This window comes from Colius striatus, chromosome 24 (genome assembly GCF_028858725.1).
Source record: "Colius striatus isolate bColStr4 chromosome 24, bColStr4.1.hap1, whole genome shotgun sequence".
Classification (NCBI taxonomy): Eukaryota; Metazoa; Chordata; class Aves; order Coliiformes; family Coliidae; genus Colius; species Colius striatus.
In genome coordinates this window covers 581,461-601,395 of record NC_084782.1, presented here as the reverse complement: position 1 = coordinate 601,395, position 19,935 = coordinate 581,461, and the positions used below count along the sequence as shown (strand labels likewise).

The 19,935-nt window shown below is 44.2% G+C and overlaps 1 protein-coding gene across 9 annotated transcripts in view; it reads right to left on the bottom strand.

Annotated features, from left to right (window-relative positions):
* The window catches only part of PUM1 (pumilio RNA binding family member 1), an 81,733-nt gene that overhangs the window by 44,961 nt on the left and 16,837 nt on the right, over positions 1–19,935 (bottom strand). For 7 of the 9 annotated variants that reach the window (XM_062014292.1, XM_062014294.1, XM_062014295.1 and 4 more), the window contains 4 exons: positions 17,586–17,654; positions 5,852–5,960; positions 3,100–3,278; positions 904–1,070 (listed from right to left, as the gene is read on the bottom strand). In XM_062014292.1, the coding sequence (XP_061870276.1) occupies positions 904–1,070; positions 3,100–3,278; positions 5,852–5,960; positions 17,586–17,654 (524 nt within the window). The remainder of the gene's footprint in view (positions 1–903; positions 1,071–3,099; positions 3,279–5,851; positions 5,961–17,585; positions 17,655–19,935) is intronic. The other 2 variants (XM_062014293.1, XM_062014300.1) reach the window with 1 other exon arrangement.

The following is a 19,935-nucleotide window of genomic DNA, read 5'->3' as shown; positions in this document are numbered from 1 at the left end:
AACCCTGTGACACTGGCACTGTATCTCACTTGAAACCTTTCTGCTGTCATGTAGCTGCCATGGTTTCCTAATTAGCTAATACATGCACTGGACTCAAGTGGAAAACAGTTCATCTGGATGCAAGGGCCAGGAGCAACGTGTCTCACAACACCATTTGTTTGCTTTTATAGTTTTCCTACATACCAACATGAGGCCCAGCAAGCAGGTAAGCTAGGAAGAAACATAACTGCACTGATTGCATCAATAGCTACAATTCTAGAAGACCTTAATCTCTTGAGAGCTACAAGGAACAAGTCTCAAACACTAGCTATAATTTGGACTAGTCTATAAGCAGAGTCAACCTCTTCAGTAGGGAGAATCATAAATGGTAGGGGTTGGAGAGGACCTTTAGAGATCATCCAGTCCAACCCCCCTGCCCACCTAGATCAGGTCACGCAGGAATGTGTCCAGGCAGGTTTGGAAACCTCCAGAAAAGGGGCCTCCACACCCTCCCTGGGCAGCCTGGGCCTGTGAGCTCCCTCACCCTCACAGTAGAATACCTTAGGAGAACGTAGCCAGGGAAGCACTGTGAGAAGGTGGAGGACAGCATCTGATAACTCTGGTCTGTGCACATCTACTTCTGTATATTGCTGTCTTGGTTTATTTTCACACCTTCAAAACCCATCTAGATATATTCCTGTGTGACATGATCTATGGTGGGACCTGCTTTGGCAGGGGACTTGGACGAGATGAGCTCTGAAGGTCCCTTCCAACCCCCACCACCCTGGGATCCCACGATCTATGAAGGTACATAACGTTGTTACACACAGTTTCAGTGAGTCCAAGGCTTTTTCACTACAGCACAGAAAACCATTCAGAAAATATTGTGTGACACTGATTAATTACTAACTAATAGTGACATACCTGAAGTCCTTGACATCTGCATCGATTCCATTCTGCACAGGCAAACCATTTGTTTTATCCATCACATCCCCTTCCTCCTTCAGATCTCCTAATTTATCACCATCAAACGTGCCCTTATTTTTCTTATCCCCTTTGTCATTCTCATCACTCTCTGCATCCCTTGGCCCCTAGGCAAAAGAGACATTGTTTTAATAAGCTTAGCTTTCAGATCAATTCTACTTTTATTCCAAGATGGTCACGAATCAAAAGAAACACATCACAGTGAAGTCACTTGTGAACATTAGTTCTTACAAATAGAAGTGTAAAAGAGCAAATCAGTCAATCACAATCCAGGAAATAAGGGCATTAGGTAAAACCAGTCTTGAAAGAGTGAGGACTATCTAGCCAGTGTTTTCATTCAGGGTCTGCTAAAATAGGCTTAAAAAATCTCACCCCAGAATACTTTTCAAGAATGTTGATGCAAACCTTCTCTCTAGATGGGACTTTGGCACTTCCAAATTAACTCAGAAACTTTTAAATACAACAGCATGTCCTGGAGAAGTATAAATTCAACTGGTGTGTCTCCAAAAGTCACTGTCTCGGTGTCAAAGATGCAGTAATTGACTAGACAAGGACATGTATTCGAGCAGAACAGGATCACTTTGATTTTGGGGGGGGAATTACTATGATTTACACCCTGAATGCCAAGGTATGGCTCATTTGAAAGCACTCAATCACTAGCTTGATCATTGGTTCATATCATCCTAAAGCACATTTTGAAGGTGGAAAAAAAAGGAAAGGGAAGAAAAAGGGTTTCTGTTCTGTTGTGCATTTTATGAGCTGTATTACATCTGCAGCATTTCTGCCCTTAATGTCTGCATTTTATTTCACTTGGGAGAAGAATAAAGGGTGATTATGCCAGGGGCAGAGTTTTGAACAACAAAAGGGAGACGAAAAACAACATAATTTATGATAAAAAACAGCAAGGGGCATATAAACATATTTATCAGAGACAGCTTTGGTGCTGTCACACAGACAGACATTCAAACCCTGTCCTTCCACTTCACTGGAGTACTCTGTACACCACGGGCCATTTGAACTCTCTATCAGCTAAATCATTTTTCCATTCTCTGTAGTTTAAAGCAGGGATTTTTTTTCCCCCTTCCATATTTAGAAAGAAAATATTGTTTTACAAGCAATCATCTGATTCTTCTTCCCAAAGAAAATGAAATGCTGCTTCCTTACTATTGAAGGGCAGAGTTGGAAATGTCGGTTGTCAATACAAATTTGGAGCCCAACTCTCACCCACACAATGTGATATTCCCCAGCAAAAGCTTTCATTTCACAACTGGCATCCTGACTAGCAATGCTGTGGAGCACACACCTCTCTAACCCCCAATTCAGATGCCAAATTGGCTCCTTCCACCCATTGTTCATTTGTCAGAAATCACCTTTCTAAGCTCAGAGGTTATGGGGTGCCCACTAACGAGGGACAAAAATAAAGAGGATGCATGAAGGAAACCAGGAATCAGCTCCCTGAAGAGAGGAGCACAGCAGTGTAACAGCCACAAACCTACTCCACTTTTATGTTTTTCAACAATTCCTGATGTAGCACTTGGCCCACGAGGTCGAGCTGAGCTGCAGCCCCTTTTTCCCCACTGCAGGGATGGGCCTTGATTATGCCTCTCTCACCATATCCTTAGATTGGAGGCTGCTACTGTGCTCTCTTTACCACCCCACGAAGCACAGCAGCTAATGCTATCTCTCCATAGGAAACAATATGCCCTTGAAAGCATTCCCCAGCTGGAGTGGCTTTTGTAGCTACATTACATTTCTAGCATAATTGCATGGAGCTTTTTTGTTCTTAGCCAGAGACAAAGCAGCCACACTCTCATTCAAAAACCACAGCTAGATCTGCATCCGTATCCAACAACAAGCTTAGACGAGGTGTTGCTGCCAGTGGTTTTTAGATAAAGAACTAGGGAAGGTCAGCAACCTTCACACCCACCTCCCACACTGCACCCCCTAAGTCAAGAGCAAGGGTTAAATCACTAGCCTACCCATTTGGAGAAAGATAGCTCAACTAAAAGCAAATCAAAGCAAGAAGAAACATCTGCCCTTAGGAATGGATTAACAAACAAACAAACCGACCAACCAAGCAGCAAATGGAGAAAATAACATAATGGGAACTCAAATGTCAGAAACAGGCACACTTACAAATCCTCCTTTCCTTAGGCAGGAATCTCCAGGAGATGAGCTCAACACATACTCCACCATGCTAACTCCAAGTCCTCCACTCTCTGACCGTGGTGAAAGCACTGAGTTGACTTCACTATTCACATGAAACCCCTGACCAGGTCTTCTCTGAACCATAATTGGTTGGGAAACAGAGTGATCTGGAACAAAAACATGGGTCATTCTTGTAAGTAGATCCAACTATTCAAAAGAGGCAAGTCATTATATACTTACTCTCTAGGGTCTTAACTGTATTGAGAAGTGCCAGCTTTTGACTCTGCTGATGTCCATTAGAAAAAGCAAGATGGCTTTCTCATTTTTTAAACACTAGAGTTTGGAAACCTACAAGCAATAACTGCATTTAAAGGCTCAAACCATACAATGTCAGAAATGTAAATCTCTCAGAAAAGGTTGCAATTACAAAACCAAGCTTCTAGATTTTAGTGCATTAGTACAGTGAAAAAACAAATCATGGTTTGTCATTTAATACATCATTCTGCCTTTACACCAGCCTACATTTGCTCTCCTGGTCACATAACAGCCATATTTATGTCATGATCAGAGTTTCTCTCAGCTGTTATTTTCTCAAGAAGAAGTTTATGGTAACTTCACTTGGTCTTCGTCATCCCCTGTCCTGCATCAGCCCTTTTGCCATCTCCATAGTGTGAGGATTTGAGATCTAACCAGAACAGACTAAGGACAGGTGCCTGCAAGCTCTCAGGAGCTCTGCAACAACTGTTGGCTGGGCAGAAGAAAGTGGCTGGCAAGGGAAGGGGGGTAGTTCTCTGCTCCTGGCTGCTCAGACTGGCAATAGTCAGTGAGTCAAAAATAATAGGCAGCAGAGAGCAGTTGCCAGGGGATGGTGGAAGGGACCTGAAATGATACTGATACTGTAGATAAAGCAGGCCTAAACTGTCAAGAGCAGTAATTCTATCATTGCTCCTGGCTACACTTTCCTGCCTTCTCCCTCAAGCCAGCACAAGCATCTGTCCAGCCATAAAGTGAAGTGGACAGGGGAGTCTTTTCAGGGATAAAGCTAACAAACAAAAGAGAAAAGCTAGTTTTAAGCCAGATCAATTCCCCAGCAGATTTCATTGCACTGCTGCCTAGCTCCCTGTACCACCAGGAGGGGAAGGGAAGAGTGGTTTGCATCAGACAGTGAGCTGCTGCTTTTAGCAGTACTGGCTTTAAAACTACAGCTTCAAGGCAGAATAGCAAAGAACCAAAGTCATATGGGAAGACTGTAGTGCATGTTGTGGACACAGACAGAAAGGAAACTGATGGAGCAAAGGGCACCTTACAGAAAACCATGTTTCATCAGTTCCACTCTTGTTGGAACAAATGAGTTTTGTGGCTAAGGACACTTCCACACCCCACCTCCAAGCTGTGCTCCTTGCACTGGGGCAACGACCTTGAGTCAGACCATGGCTGTTCTCTTTGTTTTAGATGAGCCAAAGGGGAAACTATGACTTCCCTGACTCACAGCCACCAGTGCAGGCCATGGCTCAGGAATAAAGGCTGTAAGGTGCACAGGATTAATTGAGAATCAACAAGAGGAAGAGATGAGAAGGGCTTTGACTCATGGAGATTGGTGATCAGCCAATGCAGGAGGTTACCTCCCCCAGACGTCTACCCTGCCTGTCTGGTGGATGTAGTCAGGCAACAACAGAGGCAGCGAAGGAGAAAACCTCCTCCTCAGCTGTTGCTGGCCAGAGCCTGGCTCAGCCCTGTAATCCACCCTCAATGTCAGTTTACATTAATGCCAGCAGCCACACGCCACCGTCGAGGGCTGGATGCAGGCGCTGCTGCCGGGATCCACCGCGGACAGGCCACTCAGTCAGCTGGAGGCAGCAGCTCCCCAGAATCTCCCCAGTCCCCACTCACACTGCAGGATTCATCTGATCAGACTGTGAGAAGCTTTATTGCAATTTCACAGCCATTTTGAAATCTAAATACTAAAGCAATGCCCTTACAGCTACCTCAGTACCTTCACCCCAGTAATGGGCATCTTCAGCATGAGCCAAACCCCCACAGATGGTGAAGTTGCTCTAAATCCCATCTCCCCTGGAGCTGCCGTTCACAGCAGCTGTTTGGAAACTGCATGAGATGCTCAGCAGTGTTTAAGGAGCATCTTTGTTACACATAGGAAGGAAAAGGTTAGCATTTCAAACTCAGCACAAGCATGTGATTTAACTAAAACCAACCTGGACACTCTCTCCTTAATCTGGAAACAAGGGACAGTCTCTGATCCAAGGACAAAAGTCTTGGCAAATAAACTTTCCAACTACTACTGTAAAACAACTGGGTTTTTTCCTCTTTATTTAAACTGAATGCTGTTGGGCTTTAGTTGGTTGGCTTACCACTGAAAAACCTGTGTGCTTGTTGGGTTTGGGGTTTTTTTTACTAATCTTGTTCTCTAAGATCTTTGTTCAAACGTAAAAATCATCAATCCCCAGGCAGAAAACATATCAGAAAGTTTCAGCTGAAATGTTAATGGCAATCTACAGTTTTAAAAGCAGGTAACATGAGAGTAACATATTCACATCAGACAATCTTCTTGTAACTAGGGATATCTTTTCACTATCAGGAAGCAACGAGGGGTTTTCTATCAGGTTTCTAGTCTCTAAAACAGATGCTTTAAAGTGTCTTTTTAAAACCAGACTGGGCAGCAATTTCGATGAGTTGCACATTTCTGTATTCGACCCCGACTAAATTAAGGAAATAATGGAGCTACCTGATGTTCCCCAAGCACTGTCTCTCCACTGATCTCCCAGAAATATCCCTTTTGGTCCATCTTTGCTGGAATCATCAGATTCCCAAAACTTTTTACCCGGCAACAGCTGCTGCAATTAAAAAAAACAAAACAAAACAAAAAAACAAAGCATGATTAAAAGAAGGTATAAAATGCAAACATAAACCATAAGCGTCTCCTTCCCAAACATGAATCAATCATTAAACACAAACTGATACATGCTTTATAATCCAAATATTTCTATATTCCTAGGGTGAAAGCATACAGCACGTGCTAGAACGATTCAATCTCTGCAATCCTCTCAACATTCTTAAATGCTTTATGAGCCCCACACACGTAAGCACACACATACAGTTTCCATTCTGCAGCCTCTCAGCACGAGGGCCACTTGCAAGGAAAATGTTAGCAGGAAAAAAGAAGCCCTGTTCTGATAGAGCATTAACATGACTAACACCTGAGCTGGGAGGATACCTCTGGAACTACCCAGTATTCCAGCACAAGTTCTTGCCTTGAAGTACTGAGGTTCTGATGCTGACAGGGACAGAATAGCTCGAGAGGTGCCAAGAGCTCTTCACTTCTCACTCACTGAATGACTGCTGAGGACACTCAGTGCTATCAAGGTTATTTGTAAACACTAATGAGAGTGAGCAGTTCTGGGCCATCGCACCTGCCACACGGGTATTGTGCCTACCAGACAAGACAAAAAAGGTTATGCACTTACTGAGAAGGAGACAGAGACTCAAACTTGGCTTGAATGAATCCAAGGAAGACTGTTGTGAAGTTCAGAAGATGGTGGGAAGAACAACATGCCCTATTTAGCAGATGTATTTTGAAAACACCAGCTTGGCCGAGGAAGCACCTGCAGCCCAGCAGCTACATATGGCAAGGGGAATTTCCAGCCCTGCTGAAGTGCCTTAGATGTCAGGCATACAATCTTCAAATTAAATCTTCTGGCTGAATGAGATGTATGCAGTTCAGACAGGAAACAACAGTGCATTCAGAGCAAATTAACAAAATAAATGAGCCTTGCCTGCTGAAGCTGGAATAAAACTAAAGGAACCGGAAGATTAACAAGTACTCGCATCTGTTTGAAATTACCATCCAGCAAGAATCATCCCATCAGTCCCTGCCTCCTGGATATCAGAGGTGTTGGTAACTCTATACTCCATCAGGGGACATGCACATTTAAAGCTACAGCATAACAAAGTCAATCAGCAGCTGGATGAAGGTGTAGCAAGAATCAATGACTTAGGAGCCGCCAGCTTGCAGCCGTCCCTGGTTGGAGAGAGACCATCAGGAAAGCTGAGCTCACTGTTTAGTTTTTAACTTCAGGAAGATCTCTTTGCTTGTGCATATCATGAAGTAGGTCTGTGAGATTAAACCCAAGGTACAGATTTGGATAATTGGACAGATTACAGAGCAGATTGATGTTGCTTTCATTGTAACACCTATTTTGAGCACCAGCACAGGCTGCCCAGGGAGGGTGTGGGAGGCTCCTTCTCTGGAGATTTTCAAGACCCACCTGGACAGGTTCCTGTGTGACCCCATCTAGGCTGGACCTGCTTTAGCAGGGGAGGTTGGACTAGATGATCTCTAAAGGTCCCTTCCAACTCTTACCATTCTGTGTGTGACTCTGTGTGAATCTTACCCCACCCCTGAAAAGCAGAATTCCTTCCAACTTCTAAAAAAGAAAAAGAACCCCACCACAGATAAAAGAGCTGAGAGGAATTGCTCCTTAACTAATGCTCAGAGTTGCTGTTGATCAGGAGTAACACTGCTTTTGTGCCAAGATCAATAGAGAATAAACTCAATCCACAACAAACACAGCAGTCCCTTTGGAAAGAAGGAGTCTAAAGGCACAAGATGGAGGGCAGGCACGGCAGCAGAGCAGCCCTTGGAGCAGAAGCAGTGCTGCTGCTGGGGGTCTCAGTCAAAGCTCAAGCTGTACACAGACATACAAGTCTTAGAGCAGCAAAAACACGCTCCCAGCTCCTCCACCCGCTGCTGCAGCTGCCTGTGAGCCCAGAGCAAGGGCTGGCACAGGGGCATTTTCCAGCAGAGCTCAAACATTTATGCATACACCTGCATATTGTCTTTACAAGCACTCAGGAATGTAAACCAAAGCAATCCTCACCTACAGAGGTTGAATCAACATCTCAAACTAACATATAACAGGTCAGATTTTAGAATGACGTGTGCCAGTGACACTCCTCTTGTGCCAGTAACACTGCTCTTGTGCCAGGCACACCAGGAGCTCCAGCACAGAGGTCACCACTTCTGAACCAGCTGAGATCCTTCTACAAGACTGAAGACACCATGCAAATATGTGTGTGTGCAGTTTGCTGCCACAGGTTTAAACAAAACTTATCTACAGATTAATGTTGCTCAATTCAATTGCAGTTCTGCTTTTACTGAAGGTACACACACGTACAGGTTGCTTCCTCACCCTAATGCCCTCATCCAACTCTCCTCCTGCTGAGTTAAAGGTAAAACTCTTCAGAGTAGTTTTCAAACTAAGGATGAGACTGAGCTCATACACCTTCAAAGCCCAAGCACAATGCAATCTACTCCAAAGCCCTTCAAAGGTGTGTGCATTTCAACCCCACCTGGACACGTGGACTCCAGTACCTGGGCTGTCCCTAGGGCAGGTTGTACAAAAAGTGTCAGGGACATGCAGCACTTACACCCCCTGCTCCACAGTATTCATTACACAGGCAGAGGCTGTACAGAACACTTTGGGTTGGAAGGGACCTTCAGAGATCATCTAATCTACCCCCTCTGCAATGTGCACTGACAACTTTTCCTCACCTCCCAGGCTGCTCAAAGCACTGTCCAACCTGATCTTGAACACAGCCAGAGATGGGGCATCCACAAAAATGATCTGAGCCCCTCTCCCATGAGGAGAGACAGAGAATTGAGGTTGTTCAGTCTGGAGAAGAGAAGGCTCCAGGACAACCTTTATGCAGCCGTTCAAGGGGGCTTATGAGAAAAACGGGGACAAGCTTTTTGGTAGCATCTGTGGTGATAGGACAAAGGATAATGGTTGTAACTAAAAGAGGGTAGATTCAGCCTATATGGAGGACATATTTTACGATCAGAGTAGTAAACCACTGGTATGGGTTGCCCAGAGAGGCTGCAGATGTCCCATCCCTGGAAACACTCAAGGTCAGGTTGGATGGGGCTCTGAGCAATCTGATCTAGTTGAAGGTGTCCCTGCTCAGAGCAGGAGGCTGGACTAGATGTCCTTTAAAGGTTCCTTCAGATCCAAACTGTTCTATGATCTATAATCCACAACTCTTTGGGCAACCTGTTCCAGTGTCTCACTGCCCTCATGGTAAAAAACTCCTTCCTTATGTCCAAAAGCCTCATCTTCCTTCCCTTACAGCCCAGTATTAGTTCAAAACAATATCTGAGTATGAGAACTTTTCAGTAGAGAAACTCTAAACCTTTGTTTTCCCCAGTTCTTGGCACATCATCCATGCCTACAAGTCCAGATCTTGCACACAGTCTGTCTCAGCAAGACCGTTTAGTTGCTTGTTTTCTCTACAAGGTATGCCATTCTAGTTTCAGTCCTTGTCAGCACCAAGTCTCAACCCTCTCAGAAACGGTAAAATTCAAAAGCAAGAGAGCATTTTAATCCAAGTGCTGAGCTTTCTCTGGGGTTTTTTATTGTCTTCTTCCTGCTGGGAGGACAAGACTCAACTTGTTCTTTTAACTCTCAAACCACTGAGTAGAAAACACAGTGTTACAACCAGCTGCTCCTTCTCTGCAATCAGCAGAAGAAACATCCTGAGATATATAGTTGTGTCCCTCACTCCTTAGAAATGTGTTGGTGACTTGAGGACTTATCATTGCATTGTAACCACAGAGAAACACAAGCAGCCCTATGTTAACTGAATGATAAAAGCAGGGAATCTTGCAGCCCACTCCTCGTTTATGTCACCCAGAAATAACTCCAGACAACTGTAAGGACAAGTGACTCCCATCAGCAAAGCTCATTTTGAAGCATACACACTGACCTGTTCCTCCATCTGCACAAAGGGGTGATGTTAAGGAGGTGAAAGTCATGTCAGTGCTCTCTAGTATTTATAAACACCAACAAACATCAGGTGTCTTACAGGTTTTTTTTAAGCTTCACTCCTGCTGCAGCCATCCAAGTACAAATAACTACTCCTCTGCTCATCCCAAGAATTCTGAAGAAGAAAGCACTAATGGACAGCACTAACTTTTTAGCTGCAACTGAACAACAACTTATTTCCTTTCACAGTATCTTACAGCATGGAGGGACACAAGCTGTTCTGCAGTCACCTCACATAAAAGGTGAGAGGTGGCATGGGCTTGCAGGAAGGAGAGAGGAAACAGTAAGAGGAAGAGTGGGTTTTCTTTTTAAGAGCAAGCTCTAGCTTACAAGAAAATTCAACTTCCTTCATCAGCTCCCGAGTTTCCAAACTGTTAATAAGTTTCCTTCATGTACAGACAAAAGCACTAGTAAGTCCTAAACTGAGAATCATACTATCACAGAATGGTGGGGGTTGGAAGGGACCTTTAGAGGTCATCCAGCCCAACCCCTCTGCAGAAGCAGCTCCCACCTAGATCAGGTCACACAGGAATGTGTCCAGGTGGGTCTTGAAGCCCTCCAAGGAAGGAGCCTCCACACCCTCCCTGGGCAGCCTGGACCAGGGCTCCCTCACCTCAACACTCAAATAGTTTCTCCTTATGTTTTAATGGAACTTTTTGTGTTCCAGCTTCTTTCCATCACTCCTTGTTCTGTCACTGGATACAACAGGAAAAGGTGCTGCCCCAACCTCCTGACACCCACCAGTGAGATATTTGTAACTATTAATGAGATCTCCCCATAGTCTCCTGTTCTCCAGACAAAACAGCCCCAGGTCCTGCAGCCTTTCCTCAGAAGGACAATGCTCTAGTCCAGAAACTGATCTCTACTTTGAGATAAAACTAAAACTGGAATTTAAGCAAAGAAAAAATCAAATACAGAATCTCAAGGGTTGGAAGGGACCTGGAAAGCTCACCCAGTGTAAAACCCCTGCTAGAGCAGCATCACCTGGAGTAGGTCACACAGGAACTCAAATCTAAGAGGAAATTTGCAGGAGTAAAGCAGCACAGAAAAGGGCAACAGAGAGCCCAGCAACTGCCTGTAAGTACAGTCAGAGGAACAGGTCATCTCAGCATTTCCAAAGTAATCCTAAAATCTGAAGCAAGCACGTTCAGTTCAAGAAGGTTCAGTAGTTCCTTCTCCTGAGGAAGTCTGCTGCAGTCTCTTCTTGGTTTTAACACTATGACATCCTCTCTTTCTCGTGGAATATAAACCATGGTGACAGAGGGAGATTTTTAATTTCCATCCCTTTAAAATGTACAGCTCCAAAGCAGCAGCTCCAGCAGAGTTCAGTGCAGTGAGACCATGCATCTCCAGCCAGCAACACCTGCCAAAGGCATCTCCCCCCTGTGTCTCGGGTGTCAGAGCAAATCTCTCTTTCAAAGAGCAAGCTTTGGCACACTGGCCAGAGTCCTTACAAAGAGGAGTCAACAAATCTGGCTGCTTAGAGGTTCAAGGGAATAAGCGGAGAAGTTTGCAACACACCTGTAAGCACGCCCTGGCTGCTGTAAGGACAAGAATCCCTCCAACCAGAATTGCCATCACAGGCATGCATCTGAGGAAACACTTTCAAATCTCAATTGTAACAAAAATATATGCTAAAGATGTGGAAAGGGACATCCACAGCCAGGAGGCATCAGGGTCAGACAGACTGTGTATACAGCTGCACTGTGTATACAGTTACCCAGGCACTCTCCTAACTGAAAGGGAAACCAACGCTCCAAATCAATCCCTGCTCAGGAACCACAGAAGTCAGTTCGGTTCTGAAGTGGAATAGAGACAGGAAGCTTTTATTTGTATTCTCTTTGCTCATTTCAATAAATATTCCCATTTTCCTGACCATACAAACTGGATGACTACCACAAGATGTAGCAAGACCATTTCTGCTGTCTGGAGAGCACCTTGAGACTAACTTAGCCCCTCATTGTTTCATTCCCCTCTACCCCATTCTTCAGGTGTGAAAACACATCCACTTACCAACAGGATCCTGAAGAACTTCACCCAAGCACCTTCTTAACTTTGCAGTGAATCCCAGACAAGGAGTAGAAAAAAAGTCCAATACTCCCTTTTATACACTCCCCCCTCCTTACTGCACCAACAACTACAACCCTGTCCCCTGTAGCTTCATCTTCTTCCCCTCAGAAAAACAAAGTCTCTAACTGGCAGCTCTGTACCATAAACAAAAAGAAACACAATACAAATGTTTATCTCACAGATCGGTTCCAGATGTATTTACAGATACTGGGGAGGGGAAAAACCAAAAGGCAGCATTAAGAGATGGCAACGAGGGTCCTTGTTCTGTCAACTTACTGCTCCAACCAAAAGCAAAGGTTCAGCAAGCAGTAATCATCTGTGCTGAATTATGCAACAGGCAGCCAAGAGGATGAATGTTTCCTCAGGGAAAGTTGTCAGTTGCAATGGGGGAAAAAAAACTGAGTATCATCCCATTCTTTAGGCTGGAAATTAAAAGAACATGCAGCACTTCAGAACTACTTTATTTGTTCCCCAGTTTCTATTAAAATTGACCCTATCTAGTGTGAAAATAATCCTTCTAAACCCTCTTACAGAGGACTTACAGAGTTAGGCCAATATTCAATTTAGCTGAGCAGGGAGGAGGGGAAGGGATGACTTGCACAGCAGCAACAGCAGTTCTACAAGCAACAAGTAACAGAGTCTGTGCACACAGATCCCACTGAGATGGGATTACAAATTAGACAAAATTAAGCACACAGATCCTCTTCACACAAGGCAAATATTAAGATAAAAGAAGCCATCTGTACAGCTGAGAACTCAGTCCATCTGCAGCAACAGGTAGGAGAAAGCAGAGCATGTATTTACAAAGTCATATCAGGGCAGTACTGCAGGTTTACAAACACTAAGATGTTATCTGCCCTAAAAAATGTTGCCATCTAAAAACCAAACAAGATAGGGAGGCTGAGCACACAGCAAGCAAAGCCAGCTGGAGTGCCTGCAAGGATAGCTTTTGCTCTCCTGCCCCAAAGAATGGGCAGCTTCCTGCCAGTCCCAGGAGTTAAACTGGCTGGCAGGAGGGTCTGATGGCACACAAAGCCAAAGGGGAAGCATCAGATGACTGAGAATACAGTGGGGAAGGTTAAAAAAATGATAAATTATAAACCTGGGAAGCTGTGGAGCAACTGCATTTCCCTGGCCCTGCAGCCACCTGACCATCCCCTGGTGTGTTCAGCCCCAGCTCTCATCCCAGCCCTGGTGCCCTCAGCCCTGACATGGCAGTATAGCAGCTGTGCCACTATCACACTTCACAAACACAGAATCCCAGCATGGTGGGGGCTGGAAGGGCCCTGCAGAGCTGCTCCACGCCAATCCCCTGCTAAAGCATGTTCCCCTGGCTCAGGGGGCACAGGAACGTGTCCAGGTGGGGTTGGGAACCTCCTGAGAAGGAGCCTCCACACCCTCCCTGGGCAGCCTGGGCCAGGGCTCCCTCACCTCAGCAGTAAAAAAGTCTTCCTTTGTTTCAGTGGAACTTTTGTGTTCCATCTTATGTTCATTACCCCTTATCCTGTCACTGGACACCACAGAAAAGAGTTGCTCCATCTTCTTGACAAACACCTTGTAAGTGTTGATGAGATGCCCCCTCAGCCTTCTCTTCTCCAGGGTGAACAGCCCCAGGTCCTGCAGCCTTTCATTACAGGAGAGATGTTCCAAATACAGTTGCAGCCCTCCTGTTTGTAACACTGCCAACACACCACAAAGCGAAGGGGAATAAACCAAACCAACTGGAGGGAAACATTATTCAAGGTATCAATACTCACCAGCCCAGCTGCCAATGAATCATAACTCTCTGAGAAGAGCATCAGTGGCAGAGAAAGCAGAGTTACATGGGGAGGAGTCTTTAGGTCTGGGGTGGTTTTTTGCTTGGTTTTTGTTCCTTTGAGCCTTGTTTTGGGTTTTTTTTACAGGAATGACCAGGCCCAGTGTCACAATTAGTCACTGCAGAGACAGGGGCTTATCTAGAACCTACCAAATTGCAGCCAGAAGACACCAACACAGCCAATGGAGAACCACCCATCACCTCATACAATGATTTGGGGGTTGAAAGGGGCCTTAAAGATCACCTAGTTCCAATACTCTCTGCTATGGGTAGGGATACCTTCCACTTCAGCCTCTGATGGTTAAGAGCTCTGCTACAATGAACCATGGAGGCTGTAGCAATTTCACTGTTCAGAGTCAGACCTACCCTGGACTCCAGCACTAAAAGCTGCAGGGGACAGCAGCACAGAGCCATAACTAAAAGCTCATCAGATGAAGTGGGAAATATTTCTTACCAGCATTCCTTTTCAAGTGGAGAGTGAGATCCACTGTCACAGCCAAGATTCATACTTCAAACTTTTTTGTTTAATTCCTTCCATTTTTCAAGTGAAATGCCTATCAGTGGCCCAAAGTCTTTCTGTTCCCATCCTCCTCCCACTCTCTTGGATTAAGTTACAGCTAGCTACTTACCCAGCTGCTCTTTTTATTCTAGAGGCAGGCTTATCTCCCAGCACAACCTATTACCAAATCAGGAACGTTGCCACAGTTCAAAATGCATGTAATGTCCTGATGACAAAAGCAAACACCACCTCACAGTCTCTCTGCACTGTCCACTCCCTCAGAAGACACTGCAGGAATATTCATTATTGGAAAGTTACAGCTGAAAGGGACTGAAGCAAGGAAAAGCAGATAGATATCCAGCTCTCCTGTCCTGAAGGCCAGAAGAGAACTTGCACAGCTCATGTTAAACCTCAGATAAACGTCTCTGCAGCGTGAGCAGACCTCAGAATACAGGACAAGCAGCACAGACACATCTACTCTATGTGCTAAAGCAACAAAACCAACTGGCCCCTAAGTGTGACTTGAGAAGCTCCATCCTCTGTCTTCACCAATTGCTTTTTATTATTTTCCAGTTCAATGCCTGCTGAGAAGTGGAGTTTGACACAAAACTAGTGAAGGTTTCATTGCATTTAAGGGGCTTGTAGTAAGGCTTCAAGATGACTTCCCTCCTTACAGTTGGCAACCTGGAAAAAGTGCTAAAACCAGAGCAGAACAGCCCTGTTAGAAGGTTACTTTCACCATTAGGAACCTTGTTCATTATCAATGGGCCAAAACTTTTCCATTTAGAGCTGACCAAAAGGGTTTCTGTGGCTCTTTTTTTTCCAGTCTCACACTTGAGAAGGTATTGCACTGCACATGCAGGGAAACTTCAGGTGGCTGAGGCTGGGATTTGGAAAACAGAAACAGCCTTGAGGCAGACTGAAGTCATGGGGATTTTTAAGGTTATTTTAAATTGTCCCAGATTAGGATATCTGTTCATCAACAAATATTATCTATCCTCCTGTCAAAATGCAGACTTAATTGCTTGACACTGCCCAAAGTCAAATTCAGAGGCCCAAAGTCCTTAAATCACTAAAACCATGATGATGTTGCTTACTGAGAAGCAAGGAAACAAGAAGATAAAAAGATAACACCAAATGGATAAACATTCTTTTCCTCATCTTTCTCCTCCAGGTTTCACACTGTCAACTCTAAAGGATGGAAGTGTTGCCATCTTCCACAGGTAAGGCTCAGAAGACACAAAATGAAAACACACAAATCGAATTCACTCTTTTCCTCATTTATTTCAGACTTCAATTTGTTCTCAGTACATTGACTTTTGCCATGAGTCTCCTCATTCCAAGAGCAGGAGGAGGGGAGGGAAACCATCAGTGCCTGGCTAAGGCATCTGAAGAACAAATAGGGTATGCTGCAGAAAATCAAAGCCTGTACTTGAAGAACAGAGTCTGGAAAACCAATATACATCTAGTTCTTTAAATTGGCCAGCTGGATCTATGCTGAAATACCTTGGGGAAATACCAGGAAAATTCAATGTGTAAAGAAAGAAAACTGTGGGACTGAGGGACAGAAACAAGAAATAGTGTCTTAGTTTAAAGAGAAGGGTGAAATGTCACCTTTCTGGAAGAAACATGCACATTCCAGTATGAAGAAAAGTCCAGTGACAAAAGGATGTCATGCCCAAAACTTTCTGCATCACAGTTACAAGAAAAAAGAGAAGGAGCAAACAGGTGAGTTGTCACTGGAAGGCTGACCACATCTTCCCATAGAGCAAATCCAAATGCACTTCTCTCAAGAAATGGCTAATAAACTAGGAGTTGGTAAAAATCAACATATCTAGGAATGTCTTCAGGCATTTCAGCTAACATCACGTACTACCATCTTAAGTACAAAACCAGTGCTCTACTTAATGGGCTTTCAAAGAGCATGTAATGCTCTGAAGGAACTTGCCCAAGTGAGATGCTAAAAAATCACATCCACAGACCATTCACATCCCAGTCACTCCACTGGCATGCTTCACATGGAGCCATGGCAGCTGCTTTTCAGCAGCTTCAGACCCATTTTTAATGCTTTCTCCATTGTAAATCCTTTTCATCTACTTTTAGTCAATAGTCTCAATGTAGGTTAATAAAGTCATGGGAAACAAGAGATTTTCCTGCCAAGTACTATGAAAATGCAGCTCAGTATTATCATCTTCCAGAGAGGGAAAGAAGGAGAGAAGCTAAGCTGCAAGCACCATGAGGTCTTTCATCTGAGAGAGGGCACCTTCATATGAATCCCACCAAGCAGTAGTCTTGGTTTGCTCTTTTCTCCAAAACATTCATTTTGGGGTTCTTTAACCTGGCTCACAAATTAGGTAACTGAGATAGGATGGACTAGATGGAGAGAAAATAAAAGTCATCAGAACTTGACAGAGGAACACAAAAAGGAAGGTTCTCCAAACAACAGAGTTGCATCGAGCTGAGCTGCTGCACGTTAATATCCTCCTACAAGACATGATTTTTCTCTGTCCTTCCACAAGTCTCTAAGGGTACTGACTATAAGGAAGAAGGAGCAAGGAAAGGAAAAGAAGCATTTGTATCCAACTTGCAGGAACCTAACACAGGTCACTATAGCAACTTGTTCTTTCAACTCACTCTAATAATAGGTAAACTCTTTTCAAAGAAAACTAATGGCCATCTCCCTCAAATCTGCCACCTCTTTGCCCCACTGTGAGATAACTCTCACTGGCTTTCTATAAAGTGAGAACTGAAGAGCTCACTATCTGACTCTCTGCACGGTCCTTTGACCTGTCCAAAGCTCTTATCACTTCTGCAGCCCCTGATGAGGTTACCCAGCCACTTTAAACATTAAACACAGTCCTGTGCTTTACGACAAGAGCCAAAAGGTGGCCAGGAGTGGAAACAGGGCAGCAGACAGACAACTAACTCCACAGTATTACAGGGTCTGAGATCACTGGATCCAAAAATAAACATGCTACAAGTATTGTAACACTTGTCACAAGACATATTTCTAACTGTTCTTTTACAACCACCATTCTACTCTCTGATGATACAACAGGTGGAGGGCTTAGCTGTTCCTCCTACTAAGATGTATTCCAGCCTGACAGGTTTTTATTTTGCTAAAGCACACACACACAAGCTTCACAGTCACAATGGAGAACTCTCACATTCAGAATCATTCCAGCAGCCTCAAAAACTGTTCTTTTCCTCCTCCCTCCAAAATCCAGATGTTGTCTCTAGGTCTCTCACTTACCTCTCCCATAGCCCGTCCTTCCAGAGCAAGTGCTTGAAAATCATGATTCAGTTCATCCATGGAACGTACCTATTTATAGATGGGCAAGAAAAAAAACCCATGAGGAGGTGCCTGTATTTGGTTGTTGTTGGATTTTTTAAACAATAATCATAGTTTATAGCATTTTGTTCTGATACAGATTGAGAGCTACATTCCATATCACAGCATGTAACAAGGTTACTGAGCTCCAAAAGATGACTTACCTTTAAGGCTCCCAGAAGCTACAACATTTGTAGTGTTAGATTTATACATGCATAAAGAAGGAAAACCAGCAATTGCTTTTAAAGACACACAAAGCCTAACACAACTGCCTTTGCTAAGTTCTTATTTCACACTAAGCTGTGAGGTTTCAGGTGAGGGAGCCAATGCAGAAGTGAGTCAGCATCGTTTCCTTTCAGGTGAAAACCTGGCAAAGCTTCTGGTGTAAAACAAGGTGATTTACATTCAAGTTACATTGATCTGAGAAACAAAAAAACAATTCAATAATGCCATTTGAAATGGGGTGGGAGTGAAAGAAAGTAGAGGAAGCAATTTAGTTACTAGGAACTATATGTGTATCCACAACAATATCTCAAAATGGAAAAATCCAGAAGCACATACTGGGGTGCAAAACACCTTAAGAAAACCCACGATGAGATATGGCCTTGCCACACTCCCAAGAGGCTGACAGTGTGTGGCACAACAGCCACACATCTCCAGGGCTAGGCTGGGGGTCCCAAAATTTGCCTGCTAAAGCAAGAGAGAAGCAGTGCTTCCAGAGGCACACAGGGCAGAGCTGAGGCTGCAGGAGCTCGGGGACAGCCTCAGGAGGGGACATTGGTCTTGTTTCCCTGGAGGATCTGTAGTTACAGATTTACTCAGGCAGTTGTGTCATTTTCTGCTTTAGGTCATGATTTGATGAAAATTGATTCCATTAGAACAGGAAAAGAAGCAACAATTTTCAATTGTCAGCTAAATAAGTCAGACATATTGAGAATACAAGAAAACACTTCTGATGTTCATTCCCAAATCTTGAGGCAAGTGCCTACAGATGCAGCCACTGAGCACATGTGCAGAAGGCAGAGGGAAAAAACGCAACTCTGGACTTGAGGACAAAGCACACAAGTTCAACCATGTGCCAGAATTCAGACTAGATTACTGCCCTCTTCCAGATAACACACCTGTATCATAGCAGGGCTCCTTACAACAGCCACAGACACCTCCAATGGTGCACAGCCAATACTACACACTGCCTACTCCATGTTTACTTAATCCCTGCAACCCAACAGATCTGATACACCTTTGTGCTAGAGCAGAGGTAACAGTTTATAAAATACTTCTTCATGAGTAATCCACACTCTCTCCCTTGCCTGCTTTACAGGCTTTTTGCAGGATGCTAGAGATTAATACACAGCATTTAGTTGTGTCATCACTGAGGAGGCAGGTGATTTGGGCCAAGGGAGAACAGTCAATGGGACTTGCTGGGTGATTTATAGAACAAAAGCCCAAAACCTGGTTTTCATGCTAATGCACAACCGTGCCAGTGATCAGTGCTGTAAGCACCTACACCATCTTCACTGACCTTAACCCTAACTTCTGATATTTACATCACTATTTCCAGCAGAACCAAGTCAAGACTTCATTGTGATTACACTTGCTTTCTATTTTAAGACAAGATTGAATAAACCTCATTCAAGAATATCAGATGCAGGGAAAGCATCACAGATAACCTCCAGATGTCCTAACTGACTACTTCTAGTATTCTGTGACAATACTACTTTGCAAAAGATTAGTAACATACTGTTAAATGATCTAATACATATTTATGTAAGCTGCAAATCCTCAGTGGCCAGTCACTCAGAATCACAGTTAAAAAAACAGGTATCAGTTCAAAGTTATCTGCAGTTATGCCTCGGTCTTAACACCTTCTGTGGTGATGCTTACCACACCAATCATGAACACACAGAGTGAGAAGGGGACTCTACCTCCAGAAACTATAAAACTGGGCACAGTGAGGACTTGACTTCACTGTCACCACCAGTGAAGATGTCTCAGTTGCCTCATGCAAGGCACAAGTTACTAGGAATAAATTCTTCCGAGAAGCATTTCAAGCTGAGCTCATGGAAAATGCTACATTCCCCAAACATTGCCAAGGCACCAAAGCTCAACGGCAGCAAAGGCTTATATCAATGAGACAACAGAGAAGCTACACAAGGAGCTTCAGTAGGTGAAGTTCATTACTCTCACTGCTGAAGCAATGTCCCAGCAAACCCCAGCTGCAGCCACGATGGCTCTGATCCAGGACTTGCAGCACTGAGGAAAGAGCCAGTGG